The sequence below is a fragment of the Natrix helvetica genome (assembly GCF_964273705.1).
Source record: "Natrix helvetica genome assembly, chromosome: 7".
NCBI lineage: Eukaryota > Metazoa > Chordata > Lepidosauria > Squamata > Natricidae > Natrix > Natrix helvetica.
Genome location: NC_138558.1, coordinates 66,316,098 through 66,339,091, shown reverse-complemented (window position 1 = coordinate 66,339,091; position 22,994 = coordinate 66,316,098). Strand labels below are relative to the sequence as shown.

The window sequence follows — 22,994 nt, the reverse complement described above, 5'->3', positions numbered from 1 at the left end:
TTCTATTCTGTTCTGTTCTATATTCTATTCTATTCTGTTCTGTATTCTATTCTATTCTATTCAATTCTATGTTATGTTTTATGTCCTATTCTATTCGATTCTGTTCTATGTTCTATTCTGTTCTGTATTCTATTCTATTCCATTCCGTTCTATTCTGTTCTCTATTCTATTCTATTCCGTTCTATGTTCTATTCTATTCTATTCTGTATTCTATTCTATTCCATTCCGTTCTATGTTCTATTCTATTCTGTTGTATGTTCTATTCTATTCGATTCTATTATGTTCTAAATTCTATCCTATCCTATCCTATCCTATTCCCTCCCGCCTGGCAGGCCGGGGAAGGGGGGGAGGGCTGGGGGTCTACTCCGGCGGCTCCGACGGGGACCCGGCCGGGGCTGGGTGGGGATCGCCGAACGGGAGCCACCCCCACTCGGGATCCGCCTGCCTGCCGTGAAGCGAGACGGGGGAGGGGGGGGAGACGGGTTGGCTTTAAGCCGCCGCGACCGCGTCAGGAGCCAAGCGGCGGCGGCGGCGGCGGCGGCGAAGACGGGAAGGTCAGAGAGCATGTCTCCTCCCGACCGGCTCCCTGCGGAGGCGGAGGGCTCCCGGCATGACCTCCCCGCCGAGCAGGTAAGGGCGGACGCGGGCTCATCCTCTCCTCCGCGCGCCCCTCCCAGCCCAACGGCGCCGTCTGAAGGAGACCAAGCCAAGCGCGCCGGCCGGGACTCTCTCCTTCCCAGAACGGGTCGTGGGAAGAGAGCTGGGCTCCGGGAGGATCTGTTCTTGGGGGTGGGGATCTAAAGCCGGACTGATGATCTTTGGGGATCCATCACTTGGGGAGCCCGGCTCCAGTCCTCCTTTTCTGCTCCGGAAAGTAGGAGCGGAGTCGGGCTGCGCTTTTCTGCCCCAGAAGGGAACCGCGGGCGTTGGAAAGGACGGCGCGAAGCGACTGAAAGGGTTTCCCCCCGGGTGCGCGCAACAGGAACCGGGCAGTAACCAAGCGTGGGGGTGGCCGTCGAGATTTCCCCGCCCGATTCTTCCCCTCAGGCGGTCGGACGGTGCCCCTTGAATCCCCGGTGGGATTCAAGGGGCGCCGTCCGACCGCCTGAGCGGTTTTTCGGCGGGAATCTCTCCGGGCGCGCAGAGAGAGAAAAGTTGCGCGAGGGGAAACCGGCTTGGATTTCTCGGCCGACAGGTTGATTTAACGAAGGTCCCTCCCCCCCCACGGGAGGTTTCCAGGGAGTCGAAAGAGACAGTCACGGAGTTTTGGAAGGGACCTTGGAGGTCATCTAGTCCGACCCCCTATTGCTATGCCGCCCCGTTCCCAGCGGTTCAGATCAGAATTGGCATAAACCAGTCGGTTTGAAAACGCGCGCCTTATTTTGTGCTGGTTGTTGCGGGAACGCAACAACCCTGCCTGCATCGCTTCGAGATCGGTAGTACCCGTGCGATTGGTACCTGGCTGACCCAAATCATGATTCAGGTTGACCCTAGTTTGACTATAGTTAGCGGCAGTGGCACCTTGGCTCTTTTAACTTTGGTCACGTTTGATCTTTCTTTTTTCTTCCTTCTTTCCTTCCTTCCTTTATTTTTCTTCTTTCCTTCCTTCCTTCCTTCCTTCCTTCCTTCCTTCCTTCCTTCCTTCCTTCCTTCCTTTTTTTCCCTTCCTTCCTTTCTTCCTTTCTTTTTTCTTTCTACCTTCCTTCCTTCATTTTTTCTTTCTACCTTCCTTCCTTTATTTTTCTTTCTTCCTTTATTTTTTTCTTCGTTTCCTTCCTTTCTTTTTCCTCCCTTCCTCTCTCCCTTCCTTCCTTTGTGATTCACACGACTGTGTTAACGTAGGGAGCCGGCCACTTCCATCACCAAGGAGAATCCGGGCAAAAACTGAGTTTCGCAGCTTTGTTCATTTCTGAGATGTTGTGAGCTGATTCGGGCAGGGTTAGGTTTTTTTGCAAACCGGATTGTGGAAGCCAACTCGTAAACCGGCAAATTTACTTGGCGCTGGACGCTGAATTCCCGCCTTTGCGATCCGGGCTTGCGACCGGAGATTTGCACATTGGCGGGAGATGCAAGCCGGTTGCAAGAGTTTGGACTAGGACGGGGAGACGCGGTACCGATTCAAACTCAGTCCCCGGGTGATTTGGGACCTGCGAGCCCAAGGGTTTCCCAGGAAGAAGAAAGAATATGCCTCTCGGGAAGGAGAAGGAAACCAGATTCACTTTTGTTTTAGAATAACAGCGTTGGAAGGGACCTTGTAAGTCATCTAGTCCAACCCCCTGCTCAAGCAGGAGATCCTACACCATTTCTGACAGATGGCAGTCCAGTCTCTTCTTGAAACTTTGCAGTGATGAAGCTCCACCAACTTCTGAAGGCGACTTCTGTTCCACAGCCAATTGTTCTCACTGTCACAAATTGTTTTCTTAACGTGATACAAATTTAACAACCAAAGTGATTCACTTAACAAACATGGAAAGAAAAGTCGTCAAATGGGGCAAAACTCACTTATCAAATTTCTCACTTAACAATATAAATGTTGCTTCAATTGTGGTCGTAAGTTGAGAACTACCTGTAGTAAATGATGATTTATCCTCAGAGAACATAGGAAGAGAAAGAAAGAGAGAAAAAAAATGGAATCGCTGGTGCTCTCTGAGGTTGTTTGTTTGCAGGTGCTTTGTTACTGACTAGATAACATCATCGGTGCTAATGAATGTGGGGTTTTGTCCCTGTTTAGTACACACGACTTACCCTGCCAGTGTTGTTTGCTTTTCCATTTCACAACTTGGCTTGGCTTGATGTGGTGGATTCAGTAGTAAGGGAATTTTTTGACAAGTGGGTATCCATTTTGTTGGAAGGTGCGAATAGGCAGTCTGTTTCCTTATTGTGGCATTCTGGGTTGCTCCAGTGTGGTTGCACTCATCTGAATTATGTTCTTACACAACTCTTGTGAGAGGTTGGGTTGCTACTTCAGTATTGGAGCACTTGGTAAGAGTGATTTCCCCCCCCCCCCATCAGACTGGCTGTTTCTTCTGCTGTTGAGAATATCTAGGAAGAATAGGCATGTTTTCTTCTTCCCGTGTGAATTTTATTTCTTTAGTAAACATGGATTGTTTCAGGGGTCTTCTCTATAGTTGTTCCTTCTTTATAACAACAAAGATACTTGTGGGAGTGCTGGAGTTTCTAGAGGTTGCATTATAGCCTCTGCTATGAATCCTGAGAGTGCTGATCCTTGTTGGAATGATTTTCTGGTATATGAAAGAGGGCTGTGAAAATATCTACAGACCCCCTCACATCCTGGACATAAATTGTTTCAGCTTCCACCCTCAAAATGACACTATAAGGCAGAACAACTAGACACAAGGACAGTTTTTCCCCGAATGCCATCACTCTGCTAAACAACTAATCCCCACAGCACTGTCAATAATTTACTAAAACTGTATTACTATTATTCTTCTCTTCCTTCCTAGTATCTCTCTGGTCCCACTTATGACTATAAACATGTTGCTTGTATCTTTCAATTTGGTATATTGTTTTTATTTGTTTCCTAGTACGATTTGATAGCTTTTTAGTAACCTTGACAATCACTAAGTTTTGTATCTTTTTATTCTTCAGGAATGTATTTTATTCTCCTTATGTACACTGAGAGCTTATGCACCAAAGACAATAAAGCATTCTCTTCTCTTCTCTTCTCTTCTCTTCTCTTCTCTTCTCTTCTCTTCTCTTCTCTTCTATTCTATTCTATTCTATTCTATTCTTTTGTCCACCAAACTGAATGTGGGTAGTGAAGCAAGGGTTGATAAGATCCATGAGTCAGGTATTTCCATCTTAATGTATTCAGCTAGGTACTGCCGCCATGGATTCTTTTGCTAGTTCTGGGACTATTGATGTATATATAAGAGTGCTGTGACATTGAATGCAACCGTAATTTCATCTCCTAGTTTTAGGTTTTTGATTTTTTGGGAGGCATTCTGGCGGGGAGTTGATAGACTATTCATTCCCTTTTTATGAGATAGATATCAAAGCTATTTTGTACATTCTGTTGGTGGCCTTGTACATGGGAGACCCTAAAATAATACAGTTGGACAAAGAGTTATGTGTATTTTAAGCATCCATAGAACTTTTTTTGGATGTTGCATTTAGTATTCCTACTTTGCTCTTTTCCATTGAGATTTCTCTTCTGGATTAAATGGGGATTCACTCTCAAGGGAGAGCAAAGGCAATCAGGAAAGTGCTGGTATAATGTGGAGTACTTAATAATTCTCACAATTTTGCACATCCTGCTTTTGCTGTTGGGCTACACCTGAAAACAGAAGTTAGTGTTTTTTAAATATATCTGCAAAAAACGAATAGAGCGGCAAAAAATAAATAAATAGCAGACTCTGGAAGAAAATGCTGGAGAGGAGAGGATAGGGTGGCAGGATTCTTGCATGGTCATTTCCACCCAGTTGCTCATACAACTTCTGTTCAATTTTAAAAAGCATCCAAAATACCAGAGGTTAGAAAGAAGCTGTAGACTTCTGCCTGCAGTTCTAAAGGAGTGCAGAATTTGGAATCTTAAGCCATTTCCTCAATCACTAATGATTCATTGGCACTTTGTGTACCCGTTGTGATAAAAAAAGCCTACTATCATTACTGGTACAACATCATCCCATAATTCATGTTCTGATGTGCGAAGCCCCTAGGAGGGATATAGCCATGGGTCTGATTTAAAGACATTCATAATTTCTAGCTTGGATGTGTTCATTCAGCTTCTACTTCTGTGGTTTTCCATTATGTGAACCCAAGAAGTTAGGAAGGGTAAAGGCTTTCCAGAAGATGTCAAGTCATTTTCTCAAAACAATACAGAAATAACTTCCTGCTTCATGACAGATATTTTTCAACTACCGCGTTTCCCAGAAAATAAGACAGGGTCTTATTTTCTTTTGACCCCCAAAATGAGTGCTTGGCCTTATTTTCGGGGAGGTCTTATTATTTTGAGGTGCGGGAGGCGGTGAGTGTGGGCACCTCATGGCGGCTGCAACAGCACAACACAGCCACTAGTCAGTTGGACGCTTTTCAATCAAAACACCGCTCAGCTACAGGAGTAAATGACGGTAGGTAAGGAGTGGGGCATGAGGCGTGTCACTGGGCATGCCACTCTTTTTGAGGCGGCCATTAGTGTGACAGAAGGGGCACTGTGGCTAGGGTTATGGGAGCAGCTGTTAGGTAAGGGCGTGTGGGGTGTGTGGGGCATGTTCCCCCCCTCTCTCCCCCCCTCCAGCCTCACCTCACCTCACCTTGTTTGCGCAGCAAGCAAACAGAGGAAATGGCGGGGACCAGCTGCGTATGCTTTTAAATATTTTCGGGGAGAGCTTATTTTAGCGCACGCGCTGAAAAGCCTGATTGGGTTTATTATCCAGGGAGGTCTTATTTTCAGGGAAACAGGGTAGCCATTTTGTTTTACAGCCCTGACACGTCCAGGTAATCTTTCATCCAAGGAACGAAACCAGGTTTGATAGGTCTTATTTTTTCAAGATTGGCTTTAGGCTGCCACCTACCGAGGCTCAGGTGGTCTGAACAATCCTAGCAACTTTTAAGCAAAAGCATAAATGCTTTGTTGTACTGACCTAAATTTTCTTCTAGTACAGATAATCCTCATTTTACAATGATTCATTTATTGACCGTTCAAAGTTACAACAGCCCTGCCAAAAATGACTTATGAAAATTTTCACCCTTAAGACCATTGCAGCATCTCCATGGTCACATGATCCAAATTTGACTCATATTTATGACGGTTGCAGTGTCCCAGAATCTTCTGACAAGCAAAGTCAGATTCATTTAACAGCCGTGTTACTAACTTAACAACTGCAGGGATCCAGTTAACTGTGGCAAGGAAGGTCATAAAATGGGGCAAAACTCACTTAACAAATGTCTCAGCAATTTTTAGCTCAGTTGTCGTAAGTTGAGGACTGACTGTATAGTGGCATATTAGTGCAGCTCTGAAGAAACAGTAGGTGTTTATTCGTTTAGTCCATGTGCTTCTGATGTGCAAAGAAATTGAAATATTAAACATGTGTTTTCCACATGCTGTTGCTATTTCAAATAAACTAGGAATATTTATTGTCTATGAAAAAAAGAGAAGATTCCCAAACACAGTATAGGTTCTCCAAGCATAGCAATAGAGTAAATGTAGCAGTCTAGTGAAAAACATCTAGGTCAAAATAAATAGAAAAGATACAAAAACAAAATTATAATTGATAGACAGTCACCTCAAGGAGAGATTGTGAATAATGTTTCCCTGAAATAGATTACAGAATTGCAAATAGGAATCATTACTAAGGTGAACATTGATTTATATCTGGCAGCTTATGAATTCTGTTCAGCATAAATTTCCCCACAATTATGTGATTTAATTAAGCATGTCCTTTTAAAGAAGGCAAAACGAAAGTAATTTGCTCTCTCTGACTCGTAATTGGATACGGTTAATCATTTTGAAATAGTGTGAATTAAGAATTGTGTCTTTGTAATTCTGGAATTCATTATCTTATGAAAAAGAATAGATGCTCTTATTTCGTTTTGTGATCTGCAGACACACCCAGGCTTGAAAGATTTATTTGGAATTGGTTCCATTGAGGAATAAAATCCTGCCTCCCCTTGCTTATATTTAGGTGTGAATCTTTATAAATGCGAGGTACACCCCTCACCAATATTATATATTAGCTGGATACCTGTGCTTTGCTACGAAACCATGTGATCAGGCCATCCCACAGGCCGGATGATTCACGTGCGGGCCACACCCATATAAAGCAACTGGCAGTTAGAACAGAGTTCCTTTCAGGTGGGGAGGGGGAGTAGAACATCTTAACTCCTTAGCATCGACATGTGTTATAACATTGTATAAGGAGTACTGATAATCTAATTGTCATTTCGAAAAATCCTTTCTTAGTGAGCATCTATAGAAGCCAAGAGGAACATACGTACCGAATTTCAATTTTGTAGGCTTTACAGTTCTGGAGATTTTGTGATGATGGGTGAGTGGTATTTCGCTTTTAGATAGATAGATAGATAGATAGATAGATAGATAGATAGATAGATAGATAGATAGATAGATAGATAGACAGACAGACAGACAGACAGACAGACAGACGATGATAGATAGATAGATAGATAGATAGATAGATAGATAGATAGATAGATAGATAGATAGAAGCTTCTCAAGTAGATGTAATGTTTAGAAGAAATTTGGCAGGAGCAGAAAATGCCCCTGAACCTTAATGGGTGAGGAAGACTGCCATTTTGGGGATTGCGAATGACAAACTTGGAGATTTCCTCACAGCTGACATTAAAATACCTTGGGAGCTACCAGCCTTGTGTTGTGGATGGTATCCTTTTTCTCCTCCCCCACTGAAAGCCAAAGGAAGCCTAAAGCAGCCGGAAAGACAATCCCCCCCCCGCCTCCAGTCCTGAAGTTATAAATAGGTATGGCCCCGCTATGTTCAACCAGTGGGTTCCATCACTGGCCATCGGGGGCGAACAACTGGCCCCCGTGGAACGGGCACGCAATTTGGGCGTCCTCCTGGATGCCCGGCTGTCGATGGATGACCATGTGACAGCCGTGGCAAGGGGGGGCGTTCCACCAGGTTCGCCTGGTGCGCCAATTGCGTCCCCTATTGGACCGGGACGCCCTTCACACAGTCACCCATGCACTTGTGACGTCCCGTCTGGACTATTGCAATGCTCTCTACATGGGGCTCCCCTTGAGATGCACCCGAAGGCTGCAGCTGGTCCAGAATGCGGCCGCGCAGGCAATCATGGGAAGTACCAGGTACTCCCATATAACACCTCTCCTGCGCGGACTGCACTGGCTACCTGTGGCTTTTCGGGTGCGTTTCAAGGTGTTGACCATTATCTTTAAAGCGCTCCATGGCACAGGACCTAGCTATCTGCGGGATCGCATCCTACCCCATACATCCCTGCGACCAATTCGCTCTCACAGAGAGGGACTCCTCCGGGTGCCGTCCACTAGGCAATGCCAGCGGGCGGCGCCCAGGAGTAGGGCCTTCTCTGTGATGGGCCCGACCCTCTGGAATGACCTCCCCCCCGACATCAGAACAACCACCGATCTCCGCTCCTTCGGCAAGAAACTCAAGACCCACCTGTTCCAATTAGCTGGCCTGGCCTAACCGTAGCTTTAATCTTCAATCCTTCTGGCCGGTATTTTAAATGTTGGTAGACCTTTTAAGCTGCTTTTTAATTTTTATTATTATTGTACAGGCTTTATATTTAATCTGTTTTTAAGGGGTATTTAATATTTTCTACTGTGTATATGGTTTTTTAGCTGTTGTCTGTACACCGCCCCGAGTCCCTTCGGGGAGAGGGGGTGGTCTATAAATTCAATAAAATAAAATAAATAATAAATATGTTAGATTCCCGGGACTCAGTGCTTCCCTGAGCAATGGAAAATCTGAGGGGAAAAAGACCACTATAGAAATAAAACCCCAGGATGCTGGGGAAGAATCTAACACAGGATTGACAGTAAGTACGCAGTCTTCTCCCTATCATAGTAGATACCCATAATTGCCAAGATTCATACTTATTGGTTTCCCTGAGGCCATTGGGAGCTCCAAGTCAGTTTTGGCATGAAGCAAAGCCATACAGCTGCAGGATTAAGTGTCTAATTCCAGAAGGGGAATGAATGGTTTTCCTGCTTCTGCTTAACATCTGAAAAGGGAACTGGGAGAGTTGTCTCCGACTTTGGCTTCTCTTGAAGGAAATATCAAGGGCCAGCTGTAAGTAAAGAGTTGTCATCAGGGCAGATCTCAACAAGAGCAATTAGAGACCCACAGTTCTCTAAAAATATGTGGACACGTGTGCCATATTGATTCTACAACAAATAGAAATTTGGTAGCTGAAGCTTCCGCTTCTCTGGATCTAAAAAATTCAAATGTGGATTGGAAATGAAATGAAAGTATTGCATGTAAAGAAAAAAAGAAAAAAAGCAAACAAAAATAATCTACATTTTGAGTCCCTGTAGGAAGTTAGCACCTACCCATCTCTTAGAAAAATGAAATATTTTAGGAAATATTAAAAAGACAGAATATTATATTTCCCTGGATGAGAAAAGGAGAAACATGCTTTAAAGACAAAGCAGCTCCCTGCAGCTTCCTGCCCCCTCCACCTTTGGCAATGGGCCATTAAGGTCTGAGCCAGTCTAGTCTACATAACAAAGATCTACCTACTTCAGGCAGAGCCATAGTAGGAATCCCAAAGCCCTTTCATTACATCATCACCCAGCAGCAGCTCAACCAAGCTTGGGTCTCAAAAGACAGACAGCCTACAAAGTTAGCTAAGACCCCCCGCCCCCTGGGAGTCTGACAGCCAATAGGATACATTTCCTGGACAGGAACAGGAAACTAAGGTGGGGTCCAAGATAGAGTATAAAACTCAGACTCTCTCAGCATCTCTTCCCTTTTTTCTTCAAGATCTTCAAGACGTGTGACCCCCTTTTCCCCCTGGACCTCAAACCACGTGGTCCTGTCCACCGTTAAAACCATCTTTCCAAACAGTCTCCATGTTTCCAGTGTCTTTCTCCCCACTTGGAACTGAACCCAGAAGGACATTTCTTCCAACATCCCCAAACAATATAGCTCACTTTTTACATCTTATGCAGCAGAGATTTCTTTTTAGAGCCAAATGGGGCTTAATCCTTCCAGAAAAAATTGATGCAACAATTTCAACCAAACTTGATACACAGATGACTTTTCCTCTGGAAACAAATATTGGAGGGTGTGTAAGATACCCTGGTGTGTGTGTGTGTGTGTGTGTGTGTGTGTGTGTGTGTGTGTGTTCCAGCATAAATCTGGAACGCCTGGCCCCTTAACCAGCCGTGACGTTCGCCCTCCAGTGGACCAATGGGGAAGCGCCTGATAGACTTGGGGCAAAGTGCCAGGATCGTAGACAGCGTGGGAAAGAGGAGCGCATGGGAGGGGGAAGGGAGAGGGCAGGGATGATGGGCATGGGAGTAGGGAGACGAAAGGCCCCTCTCAATGGCTCCGTCAGACAAACACTTCGACGTCTATAAATACCCAGGCAACGCCAGGTTATCAGCTAGTGATTGATATTTTTACATACATTGCATATTTTGTATACATTTAAAAGAAAGATTAAAAACTAACGAAAACTAATACAAAGTAAAGAAGGGAAGGGAAAAAAGAAAGCAAATCACAAAGGTGCAAAAATAAAAGATAAAAAGAAATAGAAACTTTGGATTTCTTTGTGGCAATTGTGTCATTATATTCTGTAGTTACAAAAAGCTCACTCTTTTCTATTATCTAATATTTTCTCAACATTAAAACCGCAAATCAGAAGTTTATTTTGTTTCATCAAAAAGTCTATAAGGGGTTTCCAGATAGAAATAAATATAGATGTTGTCCCTTCATTAATAAGGAAGTCACTTTAGACATCTCTGCAAGTTCCATCATCTTTATCAACCATCATCCATTGTGGGAAGGAGTGCTGAACATATAATAATCTGGCTACAATAATACAAAACAAAGTCCCATGACTCCCCCCCCCCCCCGCTGTTTATCCATTAGTCCCATAAGAAAAGTCTCTGGTTTCAATTATATATTAGTCTTTAAAACCATATGAATTAATACATGTGTTTGAATTCAAAAATGTCTGGCTTTGGTAAAGGTCTACCAAATATAATGTTCCTTAATACAATACAATAGCAGAGTTGGAAGGGACCTTGGAGGTCTTCTAGTCCAACCCCCTGCCTAGGGAGGAAACCCTATACCATTCCAGACAAATGGCTATCCAACATCTTCTTAAAGACTTCCAGTGTTGGGGCATTCACAACTTCTGGAGGCAAGATGTTCCACTGATTAATTGTTCTAACGGTCAGGAAATTTCTCCTCAGTTCTAGGTTGCTTCTCTCCTTGATTAGTTTCCACCCATTGCTTCTTGTTCTACCCTCAGGTTCTTTCTCTTAAGCTAAACATACCCAGTTCCTGCAACCGTTCTTCATATGTTTTAGTCTCCAGTCCCCTAATCATCTTTGTTGCTCTTCTCTGCACTCTCTCCAGAGTCTCCACATCTGTTCTACATCGTGGCGACAAGAACTGAATGCCGTATTCCAAGTGGGGCCTTACCAAGGCATTATAAAGTGGTATTAACATTTCACGTGATCTTGATTCTATCCCTCTGTTTATGCAGCCTAGAACTGTGTTGGCTTTTTTGGCAGCTGCTGCACACTGCTGGCTCATATTTAAATGGTTGTCCACTAGGACTCCAAGATCCCTCTCACAGTTACTACTATTGAGCAAGGTATCACCTATACTGTACCTGTGCATTTTGTTTTTCTTGCCTAAATGTAGAACCTTACTCTTTTCACCATTGAATTTCATTTTATTAGATAGTGCCCAATGTTTGTTTGTCAAGATCCTTCTGTATCTTAAGCCTGTCTTGTGGAGTGTTGGCTATTCCTGCCAGCTTGGTGTCATCTGCAAATTTGATGAGTTGCCCATTTATTCCTTCATCCAAATCATTGATGAAGATGTTGAAGAGTACTGGGCCCAAAACAGAGCCTTGGGGTACTCCACTGCATACTTCCCTCCATGTAGATGCAGTTCCATTGAGAACTACACGTTGAGTGTGGTTGGTCAGCCAGTTACGAATCCATCTGGTGGTGATGCTGTCCAACCCACATTCTTCTACTTTATCTAGTAGTAGGTTATGGTCTACCTTATCAAATGCCTTATTAAAGTCCAAGTAAACTATATCGACAGCATTCCTCTGGTTGTTCCTTCATATTGTTCTATTTGCAGCAAAAATTCATAGTACCTTTATACATTCCAGAGAATTTTTCTGGTACCGTATACCAACAGTACATCATGATATAACAAATTCTTTAAGACAAGAACATAATGTAAATTTAAGCCTTTCGACTACATATTTTCCCCTTGTTCCCTTTATATATTAAACCAAAATTCTTAGCCTCTTTTATCATGCATTCTTTCACTTGTTCTTCTGCCTCAAATTTCAACAAAAGTACATTTTAATAATAAAAATTAATTGTGTTAAGAGAAGCAAAGATATCTTCAGACACCGCTTAGATTTGTATTTACTCCACATTCTCAAAATGGTACCTCTAAGATAGCATTTTTAAAATCTATAGTATATGTAACTTAGCTTTATCATACCAGAAATATCCATGCTACTTAAATCTCATAGTATGTTTTTCACTCGCCTTTTCACAATACCAAATCTTCTATTTTTCAGGAGCATCCACTTCTTCATCCAAGCTAAGCAACAGACAGCAAAATACTATTTTAAATCAGATAGATTCAATCCTCTACTTTCCTTTACATCTTCTAGTGCCTCATATTTAACTTATGGTTCCCCTCCCACCCACCATATAAATTTAGATATATTTGGGATATAAACCTAGATATTTAAGTGGAATGTGAGCCAGGAGTGTGTGGCAACAGCCAGAAAAGCTAATACAACCCTTAAGTGTATAAACAAAGGTATAGAATCAAATTCATGTGAAGTATTGATACCGCTTTATAAAACCTAATAAGATCACACCTGGAATACTGTATCCAGTTTTGGTTACCACATTGCAGAAAGGATGTTGAAACTTTGGAAAAAGTGCAGAGAAGAGCAACAAAGATGATTAGGGGACTGGAGACTAAAACATATGAAGAACGGTTGCAGAATTGGGTATGGCTAGTGTTGAGAAAAGAAGCACCAGGGGAGACATAATAGCAGTATTCCAATATTTGAGGGGCTTCCACAAAGAAAAGAGGGGCTTATTTTCCAAAGCACCAGCTGGCAGGATGAGAAACCATGGAAACCAATCAAGGAGAGAAGCCACCTAAATTTAAGGAGAAACTTAAATTGAGAACAGTGAGAACAATTAACCAGTGGAACAACTTGCCTCCAGAAGCTGAGGGTCCTTCGTCACTGGAGGATTTAAGAAGAGACTGGAAAGCCACTTTTCTGAAATGGTATAAGGCTGTGATGGCGTTGCCCCAGCTAAACTGCACCGTGCATGCTCGCATTTTTGCTCCCAGGAGGCTGCAGGGAGGCCTACTAGGTCCAAAACAGGGCATGGGGAGGACGCATGCGCAGGGGCAGTGAGAGCATGGGGGTGTCACACGCGTATGTGCTGGGGCGGGGTGAGTAAGAAGGTCGTGTGCGCATTGCATTATGGTTGTGCACATGCATAAGCTTTCAGCATGCAACGACAAAAGGGTTAGCCATATCTGGTATAGGGTCTCCTGCTTGAGCAGGGGCTTGGATTAGAAGACCCTCAAGGTCTCTTCCACCTCTATTCTGAACCGAAAAAAAAAATCCTGCCATTGACTAAATGCTGCATTATTTTTTGCAAAAAAGATACTGTCTGAAACAAAAATAAACATTCTAGGTGAAATATTAACTTTAATAACAGAAATTCTCCCCAGTAATGAACGTAATTTTTCCCTCGTAACCTATCTTTTGATTTCATTCCCTATCTTAACAGAATTGTTATTTCTGTATGTTGACAGAAATAATATACAGCTCATGTTTGTTATCGTAACATCCAAATATTCAGCCTTAAGATTTTCAATCTTAAAGCCCAATTTATTCATTTGTTTTGTTTGATCTTGTATTGTTATAGATTTTGTTAACATGTTTTGTCTTTTTTAAAACTTACCCAAATTCTTTTAAATTACCAATTAGGGTAATAATTCAATTCCCTTTAAAAGGTTTTCCAGAACCATCACCAAATTATTTGCAAAAACTCATCCATCTCTTTTTAATGTCTTTAGGCCCCAATTGCTCTCATCTTTTGCCTTTATTCAGTATTTCAAGAACTAGAATCAATAAGAGAAGGGACAATGGGCAACCTTGTCTTGTTCCTTTTAGTATCTCACATGCTTTGGTTAAATCTCCATTAAAATCTCCATTAACAATTACTTGTGCTGTATGTGAAGTACAAATTGATTTGATCCATTGTTGGAAGAAATGTCCTTCTGGGTTCAATTCCAAGTGGGAGAAAAGACACTGGAGACATGGAGGCTGCTTGGAAAGATGGTTTTAATGGTGGACAAGACCACATGGTTTGAAGTCCTGGGGGAAAAGGGGTCACATACCTTGAAGATGTTGAAGAAGAAGAAAAAAAGGGCTGAGATGCTGAGAGTGCCCTGGTTTTATGCCCTCTCTTGGGCTTGGGCCCCACCCCAGAGCTTCCCGTTCCTGTGTGAAAAATGCATTCTGATTGGTGGTCAGACTCCCAAGGGGCGGTGCAGGGGCAACTCTGTAGACTGTGCTGAGATCCAAGCCTATTTGTCCTGCTGGCTGATGCAATCTTCCCAGGTGGTGAGATGGGTTGAAGGCTAATCCTACCTTTGTTATGTAGAATAGACTGACCCAGGCCTTAATGCCCATTGACAAAAGTGTGTGTGGGGTGAGTTTCTGCCTTCCTTTTAGGGGAAATATTCTGCCCTTTTAATATTTCCTGAAATATTTCATTTACTAGTAGAGGGGTGTAAAGATGTTTATTGAAATGAAATTATAAATACCATCAACATAAAATGGAGCTTGATCAGAGGCTGAAATACACCAAGCAAATGAGATGAAGAGTGTGAACTAGAGGAGAGAGGTAAGGGAAGAACAGAGTGATAGGAGAGAGGGCGGTGGGGGGGGGAAGAGGAGGAGAGAAAGGAGGAGTGGAAAGGGGAGAGGGGAGAAGGAGAGGGGAAGGGGAAGTAGAGAAGGATGACAGAGGGAAAAAAGGAGGTAGGGAGGGGGAGGAGAGAGGGAGAAGAAAGTGATGGAGAGGGCACAAATATGGTGTATGGAGAGCAGAAGAGCCAATAATTGTTTTGGGGGGTTGATGGTAAGACAAATTGATGTAAATATTTAGTAATATTAAAAAATGTTGGTTATGTAACAGTATATATGTGGTTATTTGTTATGAAAATAAAAAAAAATTAAAAACAATTTATACAAAAAAGTCCAGTTATATTGTCAAAGGGCTTCTTTGCATCTAAGAAGATCGACACAGCTTGTTTTTCATTATGTAGTTCCAAATATTACTTTCACGAGTGATCTTAATAATTGTTGATTAATTTATGGTAGCCCATTTAGATTTTCCTATTGCTTGTCCTGTGCCTGAAACTTGAGTCTAGGCTCCTCCTAACACAGGAAGACTTTTCAGATCCCAGATCCCATTCCATGATTTCCTTTGTGGGAAGCCCCCTCCCCTCCTAGAATAATGAAATATTCTGAGGAATATTTTAAAAGGCAGCCTATTCAGAAATCAGCCTCAGTCTCCCTGCCTCCAAGCAGAAACTGAGGAGGCCACCTTTTATAAATGCAGATTTGGTAATCCATTCAAGACAGGATATTTTGAAACAAAGCCAGAAGGGTAGGATTAGAAGCAGCCCATAGCAGTCCAAAACCCCTTCATTGCACCATCCCCAGAGCAGTCTAAACTTCAACCAAATTAGCTCAGATGAGCACCTAGAACAGTGATCGCGAACCTTTTTCCCATTGCGTGCCAAAAGCAGGGGGAGCACAGGGGGATCATGTGCGGGTGTGCCCATCCCCTGCACACATACCTTTCCCCCCACTTTTGGCACACAATGGACCCATTTTTTGCCTTCCCCAAATTCCGGAGGTTTTCCTGAAGCCTCCGGAGGGCGAAAAACGGGCCTACGGGTAACCTGGAAGTTCGGAAACGTGTGCCATAGGTTCGCCATCACAGACCTAGGATTTGCATTTCCCCTTTTGGCTACAGAGCCAGCTATGACCCCTACATAATCCCATAGGAATCTGACAACAGCCAATATTTATTTATTTATAACAGTCCCCGTTTATTTGTAGCCATTTCCTGTGTTCTTATTCATGTTTATTCTTATTCCTGTTATCTTGTGCATGAGTGACAAACTAACTAACTAACTAACTAAATAGAATACATGTTCTTGCACAGGAACAGGAAGCTCAAATGCAAAGCCCAAAAGAAGGTATAAAAACCACCTACTCTCAACTCCATTTTGTCAGCATACATGGTTCTGCTTCATCAATAAACCATCTTTCCAATCAGCCTCCATGCTTCCATTCTCCCAGCTTGGAACTTAACCAGATGGATATTTCTTCCAACACCTTGTTCCACTTCAAACCATCTCAATTACAAACTGCCTTCACTGTTGTATTGGCCACATTTGGGCTAACTTCCTACAACATAAGACTGGGCTGTTCAGGAGTCTGCCTCTCCTCGACTAGACGTACCCACCTCTTCAGGTCTGGCAGGAGAAGCATGTTGCAAAATATGTTTGTCAGGGAGTTCAGTCATATGGTGTTTGTCCATCGTGTTGAAGGAAGACCTTGACATCTAACAGGTTTTGGGGCTGTCCACGAAGTGTCCGCAGGTGGCTGGTGAGGCCTATATGGGCACATATGTGCAAGAGGAACTTTTACCTTTACACGTAACTTTAATTTCAGTCTTGGACAGATCTAAATTTGCAGGGCCTGTTTTCATGAAAAATGGACTATTGTTTGCTCATTTTTGCCCTCCCCTCCCAGGAACACTCTACAAGCCTCCTAAGGGCTATTCATGCCCATTTTTTTAAAAAAAAACTGGACCATTTTTGTGAAAATCGGACCGTTTTTGGGAGGTCTGCAAGTCCAAAAACTTTTTTTAAAATTTCTCTTCAAAACCTTGGTGCGTCTTATACTCCGAAAAATATGGTATTTTTGGGAAAAGAAGATGGATGTTGTGAGGCACCTACTGAAAGATTGGTAGTGGCAGTGGGAGCTACCAAGCTGCTATGCCAAGACAGAACCAGAGTACAGACGGTCCTTGACTTACGACTACAGTTGAGTCCAAACTTTCTGTGGCTAAGCGAGACATTTCTTAAGCGAGTTTTGCTCCATTTTACGACCTTTCTTGCCACTGCTGTTGAGTGAATCACTGCAGTTCTTAAGTTAGTGAATAACATGGTTGCTAAGCGTATTTGGCTTCCCCATTGACTTTGCTTGTAAGAAGGTTGCAAAGGGGATCAGATGACTCTGGGACACTGCAATCTTCATAAGTATGAGTCCGTTGCCAGGGGTCTGAATTTTGATCACATGACCAAGGGGATGCCGCAGTGATCGTAAGTGCGAAAAGTGGTCATAAGTCACTTTTTTCAGTGTTGTTGTAACTTGGAAGGGTCATTAAATGAACTATTGTTAAGTCGAGGACTACCTGTGTCAGTGTCTTCTGGCAAAGAGAGTTTGAGAGCTCCAGCTTTTCACCCTACAGGCTCAGCCATTTCTGCTAGGAAAAAAAATTGATTACCATATTTTTCTGAGTATAAGATGCACCTTTTCCCCTCAAAAAAGGGCTGAAAATCTGGGTTCGTCTTATACACTGAATGCAGCATTTTTTACCTCCCGAAACCCTGCCCCTTCACCAAAATGGCCATGCATAGCCTTTAGGAGGCTTTCAGAATGCTCCTGGGGGCTGGGGAGGGCAGAAATGAGCAAAAACAGGCCATTTTTTGCTCAATTTTCCCCCCACAGCCCCCAGGAGCACTCTACAAGCCTCCTAAAGGCTATTCATGCCCTTTTTTTGAAAAAAAAAAAAGGGGGCGTTTTTGGGAAGTCTGCAGAGTGCAAAAACTTTTTTTTTTATTTTCCTCTTCAAAAATCTTGGTGCGTCTTATACTCTGAAAAATATGCTATATTTTGATATTTTGGTGGCAGTTTTCTGTTACAGAGTACAAATAGAATTATAAGTCTTGGTTGGAAAAGATGATAAAGCAACGTATTGAGTTAAAACCAGAAATTTTTTGTTGGGGATATTACCTGACACTTATAATAAACAGAATACATATTTAATTATTCATATATCAACCGCAGCTAGAACTGTATTTGCACAATAATGGAAAAGTGAAGAGATTCCAACTAAAGAGAAGGTGATTAGGAAAATATTAGAATGTGCAGAAATGAGTAGACTAACATTGGCAATTAAGGAAAAAGAACGATCCGATTATTATATGATATGGGAGGCATTTTATCAATGGTTAGAGAACAAAAAAGGAAATTGGAAATAAAAGAAGAAGGTAAAAAGTAGAATAGAAAATGTTTTAAGATAGAGATAAGAACAAACTGATAACTGTTAGCATTAGTGTGATGAAAATAATTATAATTAATGTCATTATTGTATATATTAGAAGTTACGGCAGAAACATGATGGGAAACCTATGGCACGCAGAGCCATGTTTGATGGCACGCCAGCCGTCAACTCTGGCACGCATGCATGCACCGGCCAGCTGATTTTTCATCCTTCTGGAGGGCCAGGGGACACAATTTTCACCCTTCCCAGGCTTCAGGAAAGCCTCTGGAGCCTGGGGAGGGGTCACACGAGCATGCGCTGGGGGGGGGGGTGACTCACATGCAGGTGGGTGGGGAGATTGAGTGGGTGCGCACAATTTTGGCACACTGTAAGAAAAAGGTTCACTATCACTGCTCTAAAAGATATGTCAAGAAAGAAATACAATACAATGCAATGCAATGCAATGCAATGCAATGCAATGCAATGCAATGCAATACAATACAATACAATAGCAGAGTTGGAAGGGACCTTGGAGGTCTTCTAGTCCAACCCCCTGCCTAGGCTGGAAACCCTATACCAATTCAGACAAATGGCTATCCAAAATCTTCTTAAAGACTTCCAGTGTTGAAGCATTCACAACTTCTGGAGGCAAGCTGTTCCACTGATTCATTGTTCTAACTGTCAGGAAGTTTCTCCTCAGTTCTAAGTTGCTTCTCTCCTTGATTAGTTTCCACCCATTGCTTCTTGTTCTACCCTCAGGTGCCTTGGAGAATAGCTTGACTCCCTCTTCTTTGTGGCAACCCCTGAGATAATGGAACACTGCTATCATGTCTCCCGTAGTCCTTCTTTCTCTTAAGCTAGACATACCCAGTTCTTGCAACTAATCTTCATATGTTTTAGTCTCCAGTCCCCTAATCATCTTTGTTGCTCTTCTCTGCACTCTTTCTAGAGTCTCCACATCTTTTTTACATCGTGGTGACCAAATGAAGAGAAAGAAATGAATATGGTTTAACTGTATAATGTATTACAATTTATGGAATAATGTTGCACAGAAATATCTGCGCCCAGATGATACGCTGCTTAAGGAAAGATAGAATGTGTGTATTTTAAAATTGAAAAATAAAAGGTTTTATTAAAAAAATGATAACTTTCAGTCTCTCTCTGTTTCAGGTTCCAGGAACAGATGAAGATAAAATGGAGGATAGTTGTTCTCAGAAACTGGCCTCCGCAAAATACTTCAGGCTCTTCTTGCTGATACTAATTCCTTGCATCTGCGCCCTTATACTTGCATTTGCGATTCTTCTTTCATTCGTGGGTGAGTATCGGAAAAGCTGAGTAAAAGACGTTGAACTTCATCAATCATTTGTTTGCACAAAATGATGATATGCTTGTTTTTCTGCAGTGTAAGAAAGCCATCCCTCAGATACTAATTTCCATCTTGAAAGGCAAGCAAAACAAACTCTTTGCTGGAGCTACATTATCTTGAAGAAATTGCATTCAGAGGCAATTGCATTACATTTCAATCTGCATAAATTAAAGCTTTGCTGGAATCGTTTCTTTTTAACAGCTTCTGAAAAGCTGGCACATTGAGGAGGAGAGTTGTAACCAACTGATATATCTCAGTGATACACGCTGTGGCCCCAACTCAGCCAGCTGGTTGGCGGGTTTCCGAGGCGCGCCTGCACGCTGGCAAGCTAGACATTGGGTTTCCAGCGTATGCACGCTGGACACTGTGCGCCTTCTGGTTTAGGCACTCTATGCCTAAAAGGTTTGCCATCACTGGCCTAGGCTAAAAATACATTTGTAAACTATGATTTGTGGCTTAGTGTGATGTATTCACTCAAGAGTGTCTGAAAAATGTGATATACAGTATTATTTCCTAAATCCACAGTATAAGGACAGTGAGAGAATGAAGAATTAATCAAGTATTATTCTGTAGCTAACAGCACTAGCTTGTTTCACTTCCAGTTGCAATGCTCTTGGGAAGAATGCAAAAATTCTGTTTCTGTGTTTTTGCTGTAGACTGAGCAAATGCCCAAGGCTCCCAGGGATACTTAAAGGCCAATAAGGAATTTATTTCGGGGCACTGCTTTTTCTCCACTGGGTAGCTGTTGTTGAAAATTATTAAGTCAGCCTCCTCCAGGTTCTTGAGAAACGGGGGAGGAAATTTTAAATTACTATAGAGTGGTACCTCTCAGTGCTCATTGTTATTTGGTTCCGGGAGGCGCAATGAGTACCAAAAATGATGAGTATCAAAACAAATAACAAATAATATAGTGTCACAAGGCAGCTGACAGTGCCAGGTTCCAGCTTGTGCATCCAGTACCAAATGAACAATGAGTACCTGGACAAAATGTTCGCCTCAACATACGCTGAGTACCAAATTCGATGAATTTCAAAGCTGTTGAGTACCAAGGTACCACTGTAATTACATGAAGCAGAAATATTCATTTACCTTGTGTCAAATCATCCTTTATCTTAGTGTCTTTCAACTTTGGCAACTTTAAGATATGCTGGTTGGGGTATTCTGGGAGTTGAAGTCCATATCTTAAAGTTGCCAAGATTTAGCACTCATTAATTAGTGCTCATCAGTTTTCCTGGACTGATTGGGATGGTTGCATCTGTCTGGCTGTTGATTGTACCAGTCTGAAGACATGAGGTGGCCATTCTTTCCTCCTTAATATATATTTTTGCGGTATAATATGGAGAAATTAGCAAAACGGCAAGGAAATGTGATAAAAGAAAGATAGCATGGTTGATATATATTATCTTTGATATGTATTTTATCCGGGATATATTTCTTCGGTGAATAGCAATAGCACTTAGATGGAGTGAGCTCCCGTTACTTGTCCCAGCTTTTGCCAACCTACCGTGTTTCCCTGAAAATAAGACAGGGTCTTATTTTCTTTTGACCCCCCAAAATAAGCGCTTGGCCTTATTTTCGGGGAGGTCTTATTATTTTTGAGGTGCAGGAAGCAGCAAGCGTGGTCACCTCATGACTGCTGCTGTGCTGCAAAAACTTTTTGGGGAGGGTTTATTTTCAGGGGAGGGCTTATTTTAGCACATACGCTCAAAAGCTCGATTGGGCTTATTATCCAGGGAGGTCTTATTTTCAGGGAAACAGGGTAGCAGTTCAAAATCATGAAAAAATGCAAGTAGAAAAATAGGGATCACCTTTGGTGGGAAGGTAGCAGCTCTCTGTGCGCCTTTGGCATTTAGTCATGCTGGCCACATGACCACGGAGACATCTTTGGACAGCACTGGCTCTTCAGCTTTGAAACGGCGATGAGCACCGCCCTCTAGAGTTGGGAACGACTAGCACATATGTGCAAAGGGAACCTTTACCTTTACCTAAAGTACATTTTTAAAGGTACAACTGGCTAGATGAAGACTGGATAAGTAAATAATACATGGAAAATTATTGGTAACCAGTTGTTCTGATGGCTAAAATTAGAATAAAAGAAAATAAAACATGTATCTTCTCCTTCCAATATTGCAGCTTTCAACTGTCTTTTTTCATAGAACAGGTTGTGTATGGAATGTTTCCTGGAAGTTAATATACATTTTAGAAACGCTGATTATGCTTTATTATTTTTCTTCCAATGCAGATTTGTTGGGTAAAAAGTGCCCTCATTCAAATGGAAGCGACATTTATTTTCCTAACATGAATAAGAGTGATTCGGTTGTGGTTCCATCAATGGACAATAAAATAGAGCTGATCCCTTCGACAACGAATCAGTCTTTTCATTTCAACCCGATGCACCCAAATATGAGTATATTTAAAGGAACCTCTCAGGTTGTCTCTGAAACTTCATCAGTGAAAACTAATATTATGGATGAAAGGATTTTGACCAATAGAAACTGGTCAGCGGAAGAGGAGCTGGGGTCCACTCACCCATCCATCAAAGTCCTGAGCAAGACATTTTCTGACCCTACTGTGAAACCTACAATACCACCCGCTGTGCAAGACGTGGGTTTGAAAAAAGGTAAGTTTATATTAATATGGATTCTTAAATTAAGGCACAAAAAAGTGGTGTGATGATTGGAAACATCCTTACGCTTGCAGGTAATCTGTTAGACAACTGTACCTGTACTTAGCAAAGATGGTTTCCATAGCATCCCTTTCCTCATTTGAATTAGATAAAAGGTACTTAATAATGTTGAGTCCCTCACAGCCAGATACCTAAGTTGTTATTGGGAACATGTTTATACAAGCAAAGGTGAGCTGTTGCAGATGCCAACCAGGACAACAGCAGACTAAGCTGTTTATTTTTGGAAAAGTCAACAGCAGAGGTATGCTGTCGCTTAGGAAGTACCTCTAAGCTTGTTAAAGTACATTAAGCAACTTGTACTTGAAAAGGGCAGCTGCTTCACTTCTTAAAACTGTCTGTTTATTTAAGGGACTGGCTTCATTGGCTAGAGTTCCAAAATAATTAATCTCGTTTAACTCTAATTAGAATTAGAATTCTTTATTGGCCAAGTGACATAAGGAATCTGTCTCCGGTGCATAAGCTTTCAGTATATACATACAAGCAACAAGTGATAAGTCATGATTATAATCATAAAATACATCCATCACAAATCATAAGCTACAACACCCAAGTAATACATATGAAATACTAAATAAGCAAATAACACAAATCATACTAGGATACTAAATAAAACAATATAAATCGTAAGATACAAGCAACAAAGTTGTAGTCATAAGAAGATAAGGAAAAAGATGATCGGAAAGGTGAGAAGGATAATAGTAATTTAGCCCTAGTAGGTAGTTTGACAATGTTGTGGGAATTAGTTGTTTAGCAGAGTGATGGCATGGGGGGGGGGGGGGGAGGAACTGTGTCTAGTTGTTTTGGCATGCAATGCCCTATAGCAGGGGTGTCCAAACTTGGCAACTTTAAGACTTGTGGACTTCAACTCCCAGAAT

General features: G+C 42.2%; 1 protein-coding gene across 1 annotated transcript in view; it reads left to right on the top strand.

The window, feature by feature from the left end:
* Window positions 1–553: 553 nt before the first annotated feature.
* CORIN (corin, serine peptidase) overlaps window positions 554–22,994 on the top strand; it is a 118,052-nt gene continuing 95,611 nt past the window's right edge. The window contains exons 1-3 of the mRNA XM_081959718.1: window positions 554–630; window positions 19,238–19,382; window positions 21,676–22,053. Coding sequence (XP_081815844.1) covers window positions 565–630; window positions 19,238–19,382; window positions 21,676–22,053 — 589 coding nt within the window. The 5' untranslated portion in view covers window positions 554–564. The remainder of the gene's footprint in view (window positions 631–19,237; window positions 19,383–21,675; window positions 22,054–22,994) is intronic.